We start from the raw sequence: 11636 nt of genomic DNA on the forward strand, positions 1-11636 counted from the left end.
GCAACTTCTAATGATTTTTTTATTTCAAATGTTCCTTGCAAGTTTCCAAAAAAAATCTCAAAGAAACTGCTGCAGTGGTCTGTCTGGTTAAACTCCTGGAAACAATCTCAAAAGCACTTCTAGTACCTTTTCGATGATTTTTTTTCTGTGTAACTCTCAACGAAATTATTGAGCGAAAAAAAAAACACAACAGCACAAAGAATCAGTTTTCCGTAAAATGGATTCCCAAAGTGTAAGTTTTGGTATAAAAATATGTTCATTATGTTCCGGCTTGATGATGGAATATTAGTAACTAGTTTGTACTTGAATTTTATTGATAAGGAACGAAAAATTTAGTTTGGAAAATTTTAGTGATAGTTATGGATCCAGCCTCGTTAAGAATTTTAATACTATTTTCACAATACCATTTTTTCTCTAATTACGTACAGCGGCGATTTCAAAGGTTTGGAATTGATTTTCCCCAATTAAATGCAAAGGACTTAAATCATAAAAGAGTTTATCATTTTGTGAATAAATGTGAGTGGTTTTATTGATATATCGCTATAAAAAGTCGAGTGTTCGGAATATGAGTCATGTTTGGAATTTGAAACAAAACGGTCCATCTGCAAGTAATAAACAGTGTGAAGATGATTCCCCACTGCAATACAAAAAAAACAAATTCTCTAAAAATAGTTCAAAAAAAGCTGAACTCTACCGTTTGATTCATATTACGGGCACTTAAGGCCTCAGTGAGGTTTCTCATCAGAAAGCATATAAAATAAATCATAATGTATGATTCCTCCATGTTATCGAGTCTTCAAAACACTTAGTTTTCGAATGGTGGGTAAAGATTTTGATTCCGAAACATGAATAGTTTTGAATAAATAGAAATTTGTGAACTTTTCATGATTCTTATTGCGGACGCTTTCTCATTTTTTCCCCATATTCCGGACACTTTGATTTGTATTCCGGACAGCTCAACCAGTGTTGTACCTTGTCAATCAAGCTATCGCCCATGTTGAAGATTAACTTGGGAGCTTTGCAGCATCGTGAAAACGAGTCCATAATTTATTATAAACTCAAAGCATAATATGTGAAGAAATACAAAATATGTAATTTGAGCATTGACATTTCCATGATGTTTTGTGTTTTAGAATTTCAAATGTCAACGGACAATTGGAATTTGCGTCAGGACTTCTCCTTGAGATCCGAAGTCTTTTTCATCGGACCTTACTATCTAAACGCTTCCCAAGATCATTGGAAGATTTGTGAATGCTCCTGGACTGTATCCTAGATCCGAAACGCAGAGAAACCCACCTCCGAATCGGGTTCGTCGCCTAAAGTCTTTTGATGCTATCCACGTAACTGGATGAACGGTTTCCATAATTTCGTCACAATGAAATTACCCCCTTTCTGCTAATAGGATAATCAACGGTTTCCATTCTGGGAACAGTTCACCTTCTCGAAAGAAGAATTGCACCTAAGCGAAATTAGATCGGCTCTACCACGCTTCCGACTTCAAACCAACAGATACGGCATTTGCCGCTAGCAATTGGAACCGAACGAGGCTGCAATCACAACGCCTATGGAATCGAAAGAATGCTCCCTCGGCTCGCTCTAATAAAATCAGATTCAAACCCTAACCTAACAAACAGAGCAAAATAATGATTATTTTAATGCCGTCTCCTAAATAGCTTGCTGCTTTTGTTTTTCTCCGCACACTCCCGGCACCACCTCGGTACCATTTTTCCTATATCAAAAGAGCAAATATTAAAAGCCATTCTTGCGCCTACCAGTTCTCCGGATGATGTGACCACGATACAAACACACGAACACGGACAGAGAATATAAATAATAACAGTAATAAGTGCAAAAATAAATGAAGAAAGAAACTAAACTGCACTGACTGGCACACAAGACAACACAACACAACACGACTCGTCGGTCGAATGGCCAGCGTCCGGCCACACCTCGCCTCGCCTGTTCCGCTGCTCTGCTGCTGCTCTGGAACTCCGTGGAAACTGGTAGCGGTTGCTGTCACTGCTCTGCGCCTTGGCGACGGACAAGAAGCCTCGGTGTCGATGCGGTAGCATCTTGGTCCTCCTCCGGTGCTTCGAAGGCGCTGCTACGGGTGGAGGCAGTGTGGTAATTGTTGACCGTTCGGTCCCCGGTGTCCTCGGCGATGATCTGCGCTGGACGTTTGTATGCACCCAACGCACCGCACCGCACCTCGCCGCACCACTTCGCCAGCAGAGCGTCGAGTATTGTATAATAAACCGTTGATTATGCTGATGATCGTGTAATAAAGTTCCTTCTGATGGACGGCAAACGCGGGCGAGTTCTGGTTCGGGGACGTGACAAGCTGCGCGCACGGAAAGCGTAACGACTCCGGAGAATGTCACTATCATTATTAAATTGCGATCGCGCAGCACTTCTTCATCTTCGTGGTTTTCGCTGCTCTGCTGACTTCGGCTGTCACAAGACGACGACGACCACAAGCACGGACCGTTTTCCAGTGTGCTTCTTCTTTCGATCGATGTGTGAGACACTGGGAGGGGGGACGTAAGTCGTCATTACCGGCTGGGAACCAGGGCTTCAGGGAACGATGTAACAATTATTTTTTGCCTCCGGACAAAGACGATCTACGCGCGCGCCGCCACGATTGTAACGATCACTTACGAACTCATTTCACTCTGTACCACTCTCTGGTTGAATTTGCATTTGATTTGTGTTTGTCGTCGCCGGAATTTTCTTCCTCTTTGTGTGTCGAGTCACAGGTTGTTTGGACATTTTTTTCTGATCTGTTGTGGTGTAACTTGAACTTCATTAATTTTCTTCTTCGGGTCGACACCGAGTTGTGTACAGGGGATAGCTTCGGGTTGCCGTCGGTACCACTCTCACTCACTTTTTTTTTTGTTTCCAGAATAGAGCCCAGTCACAACGTTGGAGGTCGTTTCTTTCCCTACCGAGGAATGTCACTTCTTCTATTCGTACATTTTTTGCGACGGGGTTTGGGTTTTTTGAGGTTTCGGCGAGAGACCGAGAGAACAGAATTGCACCTTGTTTCGTTTGCCTTCACACAACGTTCTTAGCTGATCTAGATCTAGGGGGGTCACTTTTTACACGTCTGGGGTCGGTTTCGCTTCGAGTACGGATCATAATTTAAACTGACTTAACGATAAATATCACATTTGTTTCGCGTTCGAAGGAGGAATTCCTAAAATTCACCTAATCAGTTCGTTTTGCCACTTTTACAAATCGTCCGACTATCACACTGTAGGTCGGGGTCATATGTGGATCCCCACTGTTCGGGGCGAGGCATTGCCGGCACCCCGCTGCTGCTGCTCCTGTTGCTGCTGCTGTTGCTGGCGTTGATGTTGCAACAGTTGTGGTGGTTGCGGTTGCTGCGCAAGTCCAGGCAGCGGAAGTGGTTGCTGCTGAAGAGAAGAATGCTCTTGCTGCTGCTGTTGCCGCAGTCTGGGGTCTGGTTGTGGTGGCTGCTGTTGGAGCATGATCAATTGGTTACTGGTGTTATTCCTATTATTTGGCGTTCGAGTGAGCTGGTAGTTGTTTCGAAAGTTGGAATGAGTCATATTGATCGATTGCTGCTGCCGACGCCTTTGGTTGTTTGGCACGTCCGGTAGCGCGAATCGAAGTTTTTCCCAAAACAGCTTGTCACCCCACTGAAGGTAGGTGTTGGTTTTCAGGTATAACCGAATGTCCGGATCCAGGTCCTTTTGAGGAACCTCTCCGAGCAAGATCACAATCAGCCTCCTTCGTCGATCTCGCAGCACTTGGTGGTGCGCAGATTTGAACTCGAACCTACACCACTCGGATTTGATGAAATTCTCCGATAAGACCATGATCGTCCTCCGGGATGACTCCACTGCCTGGACGATCGTATCGGCTATGTACGCACCCACGGGAAAATCCCGATAATGCAAGCACAGTTTGTACGAAGGGTCACCATTCTCCAACATGGGTGCCAATTCTTCCGCAACAAATGCTTCATCTTTCGAGCTGTACGACACAAAAGCATCGAACAGCTTATCTCTCTCGTTCTTGTCCATATCGGCATTCCGGTAAAACAGCCGCACTCCGAACCGAGAATGAAACCAAACACGCATCTCCTGCCGAAATACGAACATAATCAGCGTCATGATGATGATCACCGTGAAACCACAGAGCGCAGCCACCAGCAGCGGGATATAACCTTCGATCGGTGGAGGCGATAGCACAGTCTTGCGCGACGTCAAGTTTCCGTTGATGATGTTATCGAGTGGCACCGCTCCGCTGCACAGTGTCGTACTGTTGTCCAAATAAATCAAGAATCCACCAACTCCAACCCCATTCGACTCCCCACTGCCATCCGGGACTCCCTTCGGAATAACAGCAGAAGCCCCCGTTGCAGACCCATTTACCGCTCCTCCAACAATCATGGCCGTGTCATTTCCCGATGTGATCGTTGCTGAACAACGTACCTTCACCTTATCCCTCACAAAGTCGTACGTTTTCAAATACTCGCGGAACTTCTCCACATACTCGCAATCGCAGGACCATGGATTGGATGCCAGCCGCAAATCCGTCAACTGTTTCGGCAAGTGCCACATGTTAAACTCCACGATCCTATTATGATCCAGCCTCAAAACCCTCAAGTTGGGCAAATGATCAAAGCTATGATTCGCGATCGTTGATATCTTATTGAACTGTAACAGCAACTCCTTCAGCCGATCCAACCCGACAAACTCAAATCCATTCAATCCCGTAATCTGATTGTGATCCAACTGCAAAATCTCCAATTCCTTCAGCCCGTAGAACGTCCGATTGCTAATCATCTCCACATTGCTGTTGTTCAAAAACAGCACCTTCAACTTCTTTCGTCCCAAAAATGCATGGCTACTCAACGTCCGGAAATTGTTTCCATCCAAATAGATTTGCGTCGAGTCCATTGGGATCTGCTCGGGCAGTTGCTCCTCATACCCTGCTCGTGAACAATCCACCACATTCGACGTCCAACTCTGATCGTGATAACACGTGCACCTCGCCGGGCACTCCATCTTGCAATCGCACGCATAGAAATCACAGCAATGGCACAGTGCAAAGCAGTGCGTCTCGTACTTGCACAAAAACTGATTCGGCAATGCCTCCACCAGCGGCACATACGTCCTCCCTCGATTGTACAACAGCTTACAGTAGATGCTATCCAAATCCATCAGCTTTGGCTGCGTTCTCGAGTCCACATTGTTCTTCTGCAGCCAGTTCAAATTGCAATCGCACTGATACGGATTTCCTCCGATGTAAAACTCTGGCAACGCCCTGTCGTCTGGCACCGCCGAAATCCGCAACGCATTCGGATCCAACGTAGTTATCTTATTCCCAAACAGATCCACCCGTGTCAAATTCGGCTTCTTGAAGAACGTGTACGACTGCACCTTCGATATCAAGTTATCATTCAAATACAGCAACTCCACACTATTCGGAATGGCACTGCCCGTAATCTCCGTCAGCTGGTTCGAACTTGCATCGATCGTACTCAACGCCAGCTGGCTCTCGATCTCAAAGTAATTCCCCAGCTCGGCGATCTTGTTCGCATGAATATCCAACCACTGCAGCCCTGTCGGTATCAACGCATAATCAAACACCTCCAGATGGTTATCGGAAATGTTCAACCAAACCAGATTCGGAAGTTTCGTGAACAACCCCGAAATATCCGTCAGATAGTTCCCATCCAAACGGATCGCCTGCAGATTGGTGTTGTTATCGAAGCACGCCGCATCAACCTTCTTCAGTCGATTTTTGGACAAGTTCAGAATCTGCAGTGACTTCATCGCATCGAACGTACCCTTCCGAATCGTTTCAACGTTGTTCTCGGTCAACCTCAAACCGTACATGTGAAACATCTCCTTGAAGCTCGCGTTGTCTATATTGCTGATGTGGTTCTCACCCAGATCTAGGGTTCTCAGCAGTGGGACATCGTACAGTGCATCCGGGACTTGCAACAGCTTGTTACCATTCAGGTGCAGATCGTGTAGCGTGGATAAGTTCCGGAAAGCTACCCGATCAATCCGTGATATCCGATTGTAGTCCAGCGATAGGAGGGTCAGACGGCTCAAGCCTTGGAAGGAGAAGTACTCAATGTTCGAAAGGCGATTGTTTGAAATGACCAAGGTATGTAGTGCGGTTAGTTCAGAAAAGGTGCCTTCGTGGATGGTTTCGATGAAGTTGTCCTGGAGTCGTAGGATTTGAAGACTGAACAGGTCCCGGAAGATGGATGGTTCAAGTTTGGAAATTTTGTTGTTGGCCAAGTCGAGGAGTATCAGCCGGGAAAGACCCTTGAAGGTAGCTGGATTGATCCACTCGGAGGTAAGTTCGTTGTTGGAGATATCAAGAACGAGGAGCTGTTGGAGTTCACTGAAGATTCCAGGGGCCAGAACGTTGATGCTGTTGTTTTGCAGATAGATTTCCTTGATGTGTTTGGCTTCGGAGAAGAGCTCTGGAGGAAGGTTGGATAGCCGGTTTAGAGAAATGTCGAGTTTGGAGAGCGAGAGGAGGCCTTCCAAAGCGCGATCGGCAATGAAGTTGAGGCCGTTGTTCTGCAGGCGCAGTTCAGTCAGTTTCCCAAGACCGGAAAAGATGGCTGGTGGCAGATTGTCGATGTTATTGTGTGATAGATCGAGAATCGTTATTGAGCCTCCACATTTCTTGGAGAGCCGCGTGCTCAAAGAAGCACTAAAATGGAACACTGACAAATCTCGCAGCCTATTCTGTGTCAGGTTCAGATATTGCAGCTTTGTCAGTGGACAAATCATGCCATCAGGTATGGACCACATGTTGTTCTGACTTAGATCAAGCTGTTCGAGCTTCGACAGCTCAGAGTTGAAGACATGCGGCGCGATCTCCAGACTAACCGATGACCAATCGGTGTTGTGCGTCCGAAGTGTCAAGTTCATAAGCTCCTTAAGACCTCGAAAGGATCCATCGCTGAGATTCGCTATTTTGCAATACTCAATTGAGAGCGATCGCAGTTCGGACAGCTGTCGGAAGCTGCCAGGGCTGATGCTGGATTGGAAAAACAGTCCATCGTTACACTGTAACCGAAGTCGGACGGTGTTTTCAGGATGCAGTACACTAAAATTGGTATTCTCCAGCTCACTGTTAATAGTTCTTAGTCTACACACGAGCGTTAGATCGTCTTCACTGTAACCGGACCACCGGCATTCGTCGGGAGCTTGCGAAAGGAGTGATTTACTCAGCGATGCACCAAAGACACCGAAAATGGTGCCAAACAGGACCGACAACAAAGCCGGTGAGGGACGCATTTTGGTAGCGTAGCAATTTTGAAGCCCAGGGTCACTTGGGGTGGCCCCACTTGTTTGTTTTCGTATTCACTCGCTAGATCGATTCCAACCCCCCATCAACCGGCAACTAATTTGAGAAACAACACATTTGCTTTGAACATGTCCGATTTAATAATTGTTTCACTGTTCGCTTTGCACTGTCTTCTTGTAGCCGAATCAGGCCTCTCAGACCTCACCCGTTCTGTTTTGATCCAGATGATCGTTGTTTTAGGTGCGTTCTCTTCACCTTCCCGGCCCGGTTTATTTTCTTTTTTATCAACGCACTTAAAGAGGCGAATAAATTTCACTCCACATTATCTCGTTTCGTTATCAATTTATTTTCCTTTCTTCACTTGCTTTCCGGCGATCACTTTCGAAAAACTCGATCGAATCCTTTTTTTCCCTCAGCAGCAGCACTACATACACTCATCCCAACAACTTCTTCGCAGCCGTCAAAGACGACGCGCACGTAATAACAACAAAAAACACCTTCTCAAGATCTGTTTCTTTTGCGTTGCGCGGCTCTCGACCCGTTTGTACTCCTCGTCCGGGCACTGTTCTCTCTTCTGTGTTCTTTCTTCTTTTAAATTAAATGATCCTGATAAAATAATCCATAAAAGTTGATCGTAAATTTAAATTTACAGTCGCGATAAAACTGAATAATCCAATTTCGTTTCTCTTCGCACCGTTCCAAATCAGGTCTAGAAGAATGGGGCACGACGGTCCATTGATTTGCGCAAGAGCTTCTTCGTCCGAATTTTCGGCGATCGAACGCTCGTTAAAACCGCGATCGGGATTAGACACTTCACGCGTCACGACGGATGCTCGGCCAGGATCACTCGCCACAAAGGACAACATACACAGTTACTACAACTTCGTTTCAACCGACGAACGAGCGTAGATTCGCGCGTGCGCTTCATTCAAAGTCAACTCGTTAACTGAGCGGCAGTGGAATCGATTCGTGCCGTTGATCGCGATCGATGCTCACCTGTGCACCGGTGCGAGCTCAACGTGACTCAACGCTCTCTCTCGGCACCGGGAGAGAGCGAAATACCTGCGGTGCGACGGTAAGAAAACAGAGCACACATGCAATTGAAACTGGTTCTCGGCATTCTTGCGCAAGGCACCTTTCTCCGACGGTGCGAGTTCTGCTTGGGCGTGAGAGCGAGATGGGGTTCCGGTGCAGATTGGACAGGTTAACGACTCGGGCTCACCTGGACGGCCATACTTGCGTTCTCCTGGGAACAAGCGACCTAAAAGGGAAAAAGGGACGAATATATGCGCATGGTGGTTGATTCTCTCACGAGAGAACCTAACTTTTGAAGAGTGAGTCGGGCGTGAGAGCGTTAAGGGTATGCGATATGGATTTTTTCCATGTCGATACGAAACGAAACGATACGCGGAATATCTTGCGCTGATAATGTCGAAACGAAACGAAATTTGAAAATGTTTCGTGTAACTCGATACGAAATCAAATATCTCACGGAATTTTTCGAAACGAAACGAAATTTTTGAACTTGTTTCGCGGAATACACGTTTAAGTTTTTTTTTTATTGACAAAAGCTGGAAATTTGACAATAGGCATAAAAACGTCTTTTTAGTCCTCTATCATATGGAAACCTTAGCGTTGCTCAGTAGAATCCTTACATGTTTTGGTAAGACTTTTTTCTGTTTGTTTGAAATCTTCTTAATAACTTTATAACAGGGCTGCACAACGTACGGGACCTCATTTTGTGCGGCCCGCGCAAGGTTCGAAGATTCTTCCCGTTGACCCGTTGAATATTCTACTATCCCGAAATTAGAACATACTAAACCTAATTAATTATTTATTTAGTTTCAACCTAAAAATTTGGTATAGTAATTATTTATATTGTTTTATTTATATACCTTCTTAGATACTAAATTTATTCAAATTCTAAATCTAAAATTATGAGTGTTAAACAATGTTTCTACCATGGCTTCTTTCGACATTCATTCATTTGTCCTTGAACATTTAATCCTTGACGGGATTATAAGAAAGGCGGGATTTTTTTCAAAATCTTGAACAGGATTTTTTAAGAATTCTGGACACGAATTTCACGGATAACATTGACAAGATTCTCACAGAATGTTTACCAGGATTCCATAACCAGAATTTTCAACGAATTTAATACATAGGTTTGTAAAATCCTGGGCAAGATTGCAACATAACGTTATGTAACATTTTGCCAGAAAACTAAACGAATTTATAATAAAATTATGAGCAGGTTAATTTTGAAATAATTTTAGGCATTTTCAAATATTTATAGATAGCATTTCAAAATGATTATTGAGTAAGATTCTGAAGGAAACCAATACACAAAAGATGTAAAATCTTGGTCATTTTGATCAAAAATTTCGTAAAAGCTTGATCGGAATTTTAGTACACTTCTGCTTATGCTAATAATATTAGGTCGGATTCTGACAGAATATGAAGTAGGATTCTAAAAAACAATCCTAGATATTATTCTCACAGGATCCAAAATTTCTTGGGTAGATTTTTCAAAATATTCTGGATGTCCAGCAGCAATTATCTTTTTATCGATTTCTTCAAATGAAATTTACTCCATTCACTGAATTTCGTCGGGTTTTATGAACTTCATTTACTAACTGTCGTCAGATCGCATAGGAATATTTGTGCGTTTAAAAATGTGGCCCGCGACACAAACTTATTCTTGCGATTTGGCCCGCGGTTTAAAAAAGCATGGGCAGGCATGCTTTATAAGGTTCCATTTCAATATATCTGACACTCACGCAAGGCAATAATTTAAATGTTACAACTTAGACGTGGGTTAAAAAGCACTTACCAACATTTAAAACAATCTCAAAAATATTGAGAGGAGCCCAAAATTAATTTGACTTTTAGAAATGCCTTACAATTTTTTTAATCATGTGGATGTGATATTATGCTAATATATACCATAAAACATGGAATAATGATATTCATTTTTTTTGCTGTACTTTATGCTTTGTGGCTTGTATGAATGTGGTTGAGGACACAAGTCGATAAGTGATCATGAAAACACTAAACTGAGAAGCAGACTCTGTCCCAGTTGGAACATAACGCCAGAAAGAAGAAGAAAAATAAGTAGAACAGATGAATCACTGGAATATTTAGTATTTGCTCTAGTATTTGCTGGAGTATTGAATTAAATTAAATTTTAAAGAATCCATCAACATATACCTAAGAAATCAATCAAGGTGAATTTAAAAGAATTGCAAAAGTAATAAACTCCAAGAAATATTGCGACAGCAACTTAACCAGGATTGCCTGTTAGGGTTAATTAAGAAATTCCTAATAAATTTTCTGGAAAAGCCTTGCATGAACTGTGAATTAATTCTTGGAGGGATCAAATCTGGATGAATGCATACTTTTAGAGTAAACCTTGTAGAAAATACTGAAGGTATTTCTATTATTTTGTAGAGCAAATACTGGAGAAATGATCCCATTCCAAAATCTGTGGAGGAATTTCTGGACGATTTCTGGAAGAATTAAGGATTGTTGATATTATCTCATTTTCAGATTCTTTGTTTAAAACTGACTACAAAATCACATTTTCACTACATTTTTAGCCTCGAGAGTATTTAAAAAAATATTTGAAAATTTCGAAAAAAAAAAGTGTTTAACCTGGATTACATGGCAAAGAGGAACCGCAAATAAGATTGACAAGTTCACCCATGTTCGTTCAGACAATCCGTCTTTCAATGCGCTAAATTTAATGTTTGGCTTATTTTTTTTCTCGAGATTTAGATGTGCGAAAATCGAAAAAAAAAATTTGCGCTTTTCCATTGTGAAATACCCTAGGTACCCCACTAAACTTGAATCTAAATCCGGAACCAATTTTGATGGTGCATGCAAATTTATAACTGATTTGTGATTTTTACTAAAACAAATCATCAAAATCGATCGAAAGATGGCGAAACTAGAGAATTTTGTAATGATATACCTATTATCAATATTCGCATTTTTTTAATTGGGGGTCGTGAGGAAATTATGTCACGTTATAAGAGGAGAGAGGGAGTTGGTGGTGTGGTACAGCGTGAATAAACCTAGATTCATTTTTCGTTATAAAATAATGTATGCATCTTCCTTGTATAAGGTGAATATAAATCGAAGGCATACTTCAGAATTGAAAGAGCACAAATCTAACGTACCCGACAGCGGTTCAAGCTGAACACTTAATCGATTGACCATCGAGTAACCAAACGATAGAGTATTCAGCTTGAAGGGACGTCAGGTTCTTTAGATTTGTGCTCTTGAAAATTTGAGGTGTGGCTTTGGATCACCCAAATCAACAACAT

The 11636-nt window shown here is 42.9% G+C and overlaps 1 protein-coding gene across 1 annotated transcript; it reads right to left on the minus strand.

The window, feature by feature from the left end:
* Positions 1 to 1027: 1027 nt before the first annotated feature.
* Positions 1028 to 8251, minus strand: LOC5565427 (toll-like receptor Tollo). The gene has a single exon (XM_001649763.2). It carries the CDS (start codon positions 7296 to 7298, stop codon positions 3267 to 3269), a length of 4032 nt encoding a protein of 1343 aa, XP_001649813.1. The 5' UTR covers positions 7299 to 8251; the 3' UTR covers positions 1028 to 3266.
* Positions 8252 to 11636: the final 3385 nt, after the last annotated feature.

The sequence above is a fragment of the Aedes aegypti genome, chromosome 3 (genome assembly GCF_002204515.2).
Source record: "Aedes aegypti strain LVP_AGWG chromosome 3, AaegL5.0 Primary Assembly, whole genome shotgun sequence".
Lineage (NCBI taxonomy): Eukaryota > Metazoa > Arthropoda > Insecta > Diptera > Culicidae > Aedes > Aedes aegypti.

Coding starts and splice junctions, on each gene's coding strand:
- LOC5565427 (XM_001649763.2), bottom strand. CDS start 7,298: ATGCGTCCCTCACCGGCTTTGTTGTCGGTCCTGTTTGGCACCATTTTC.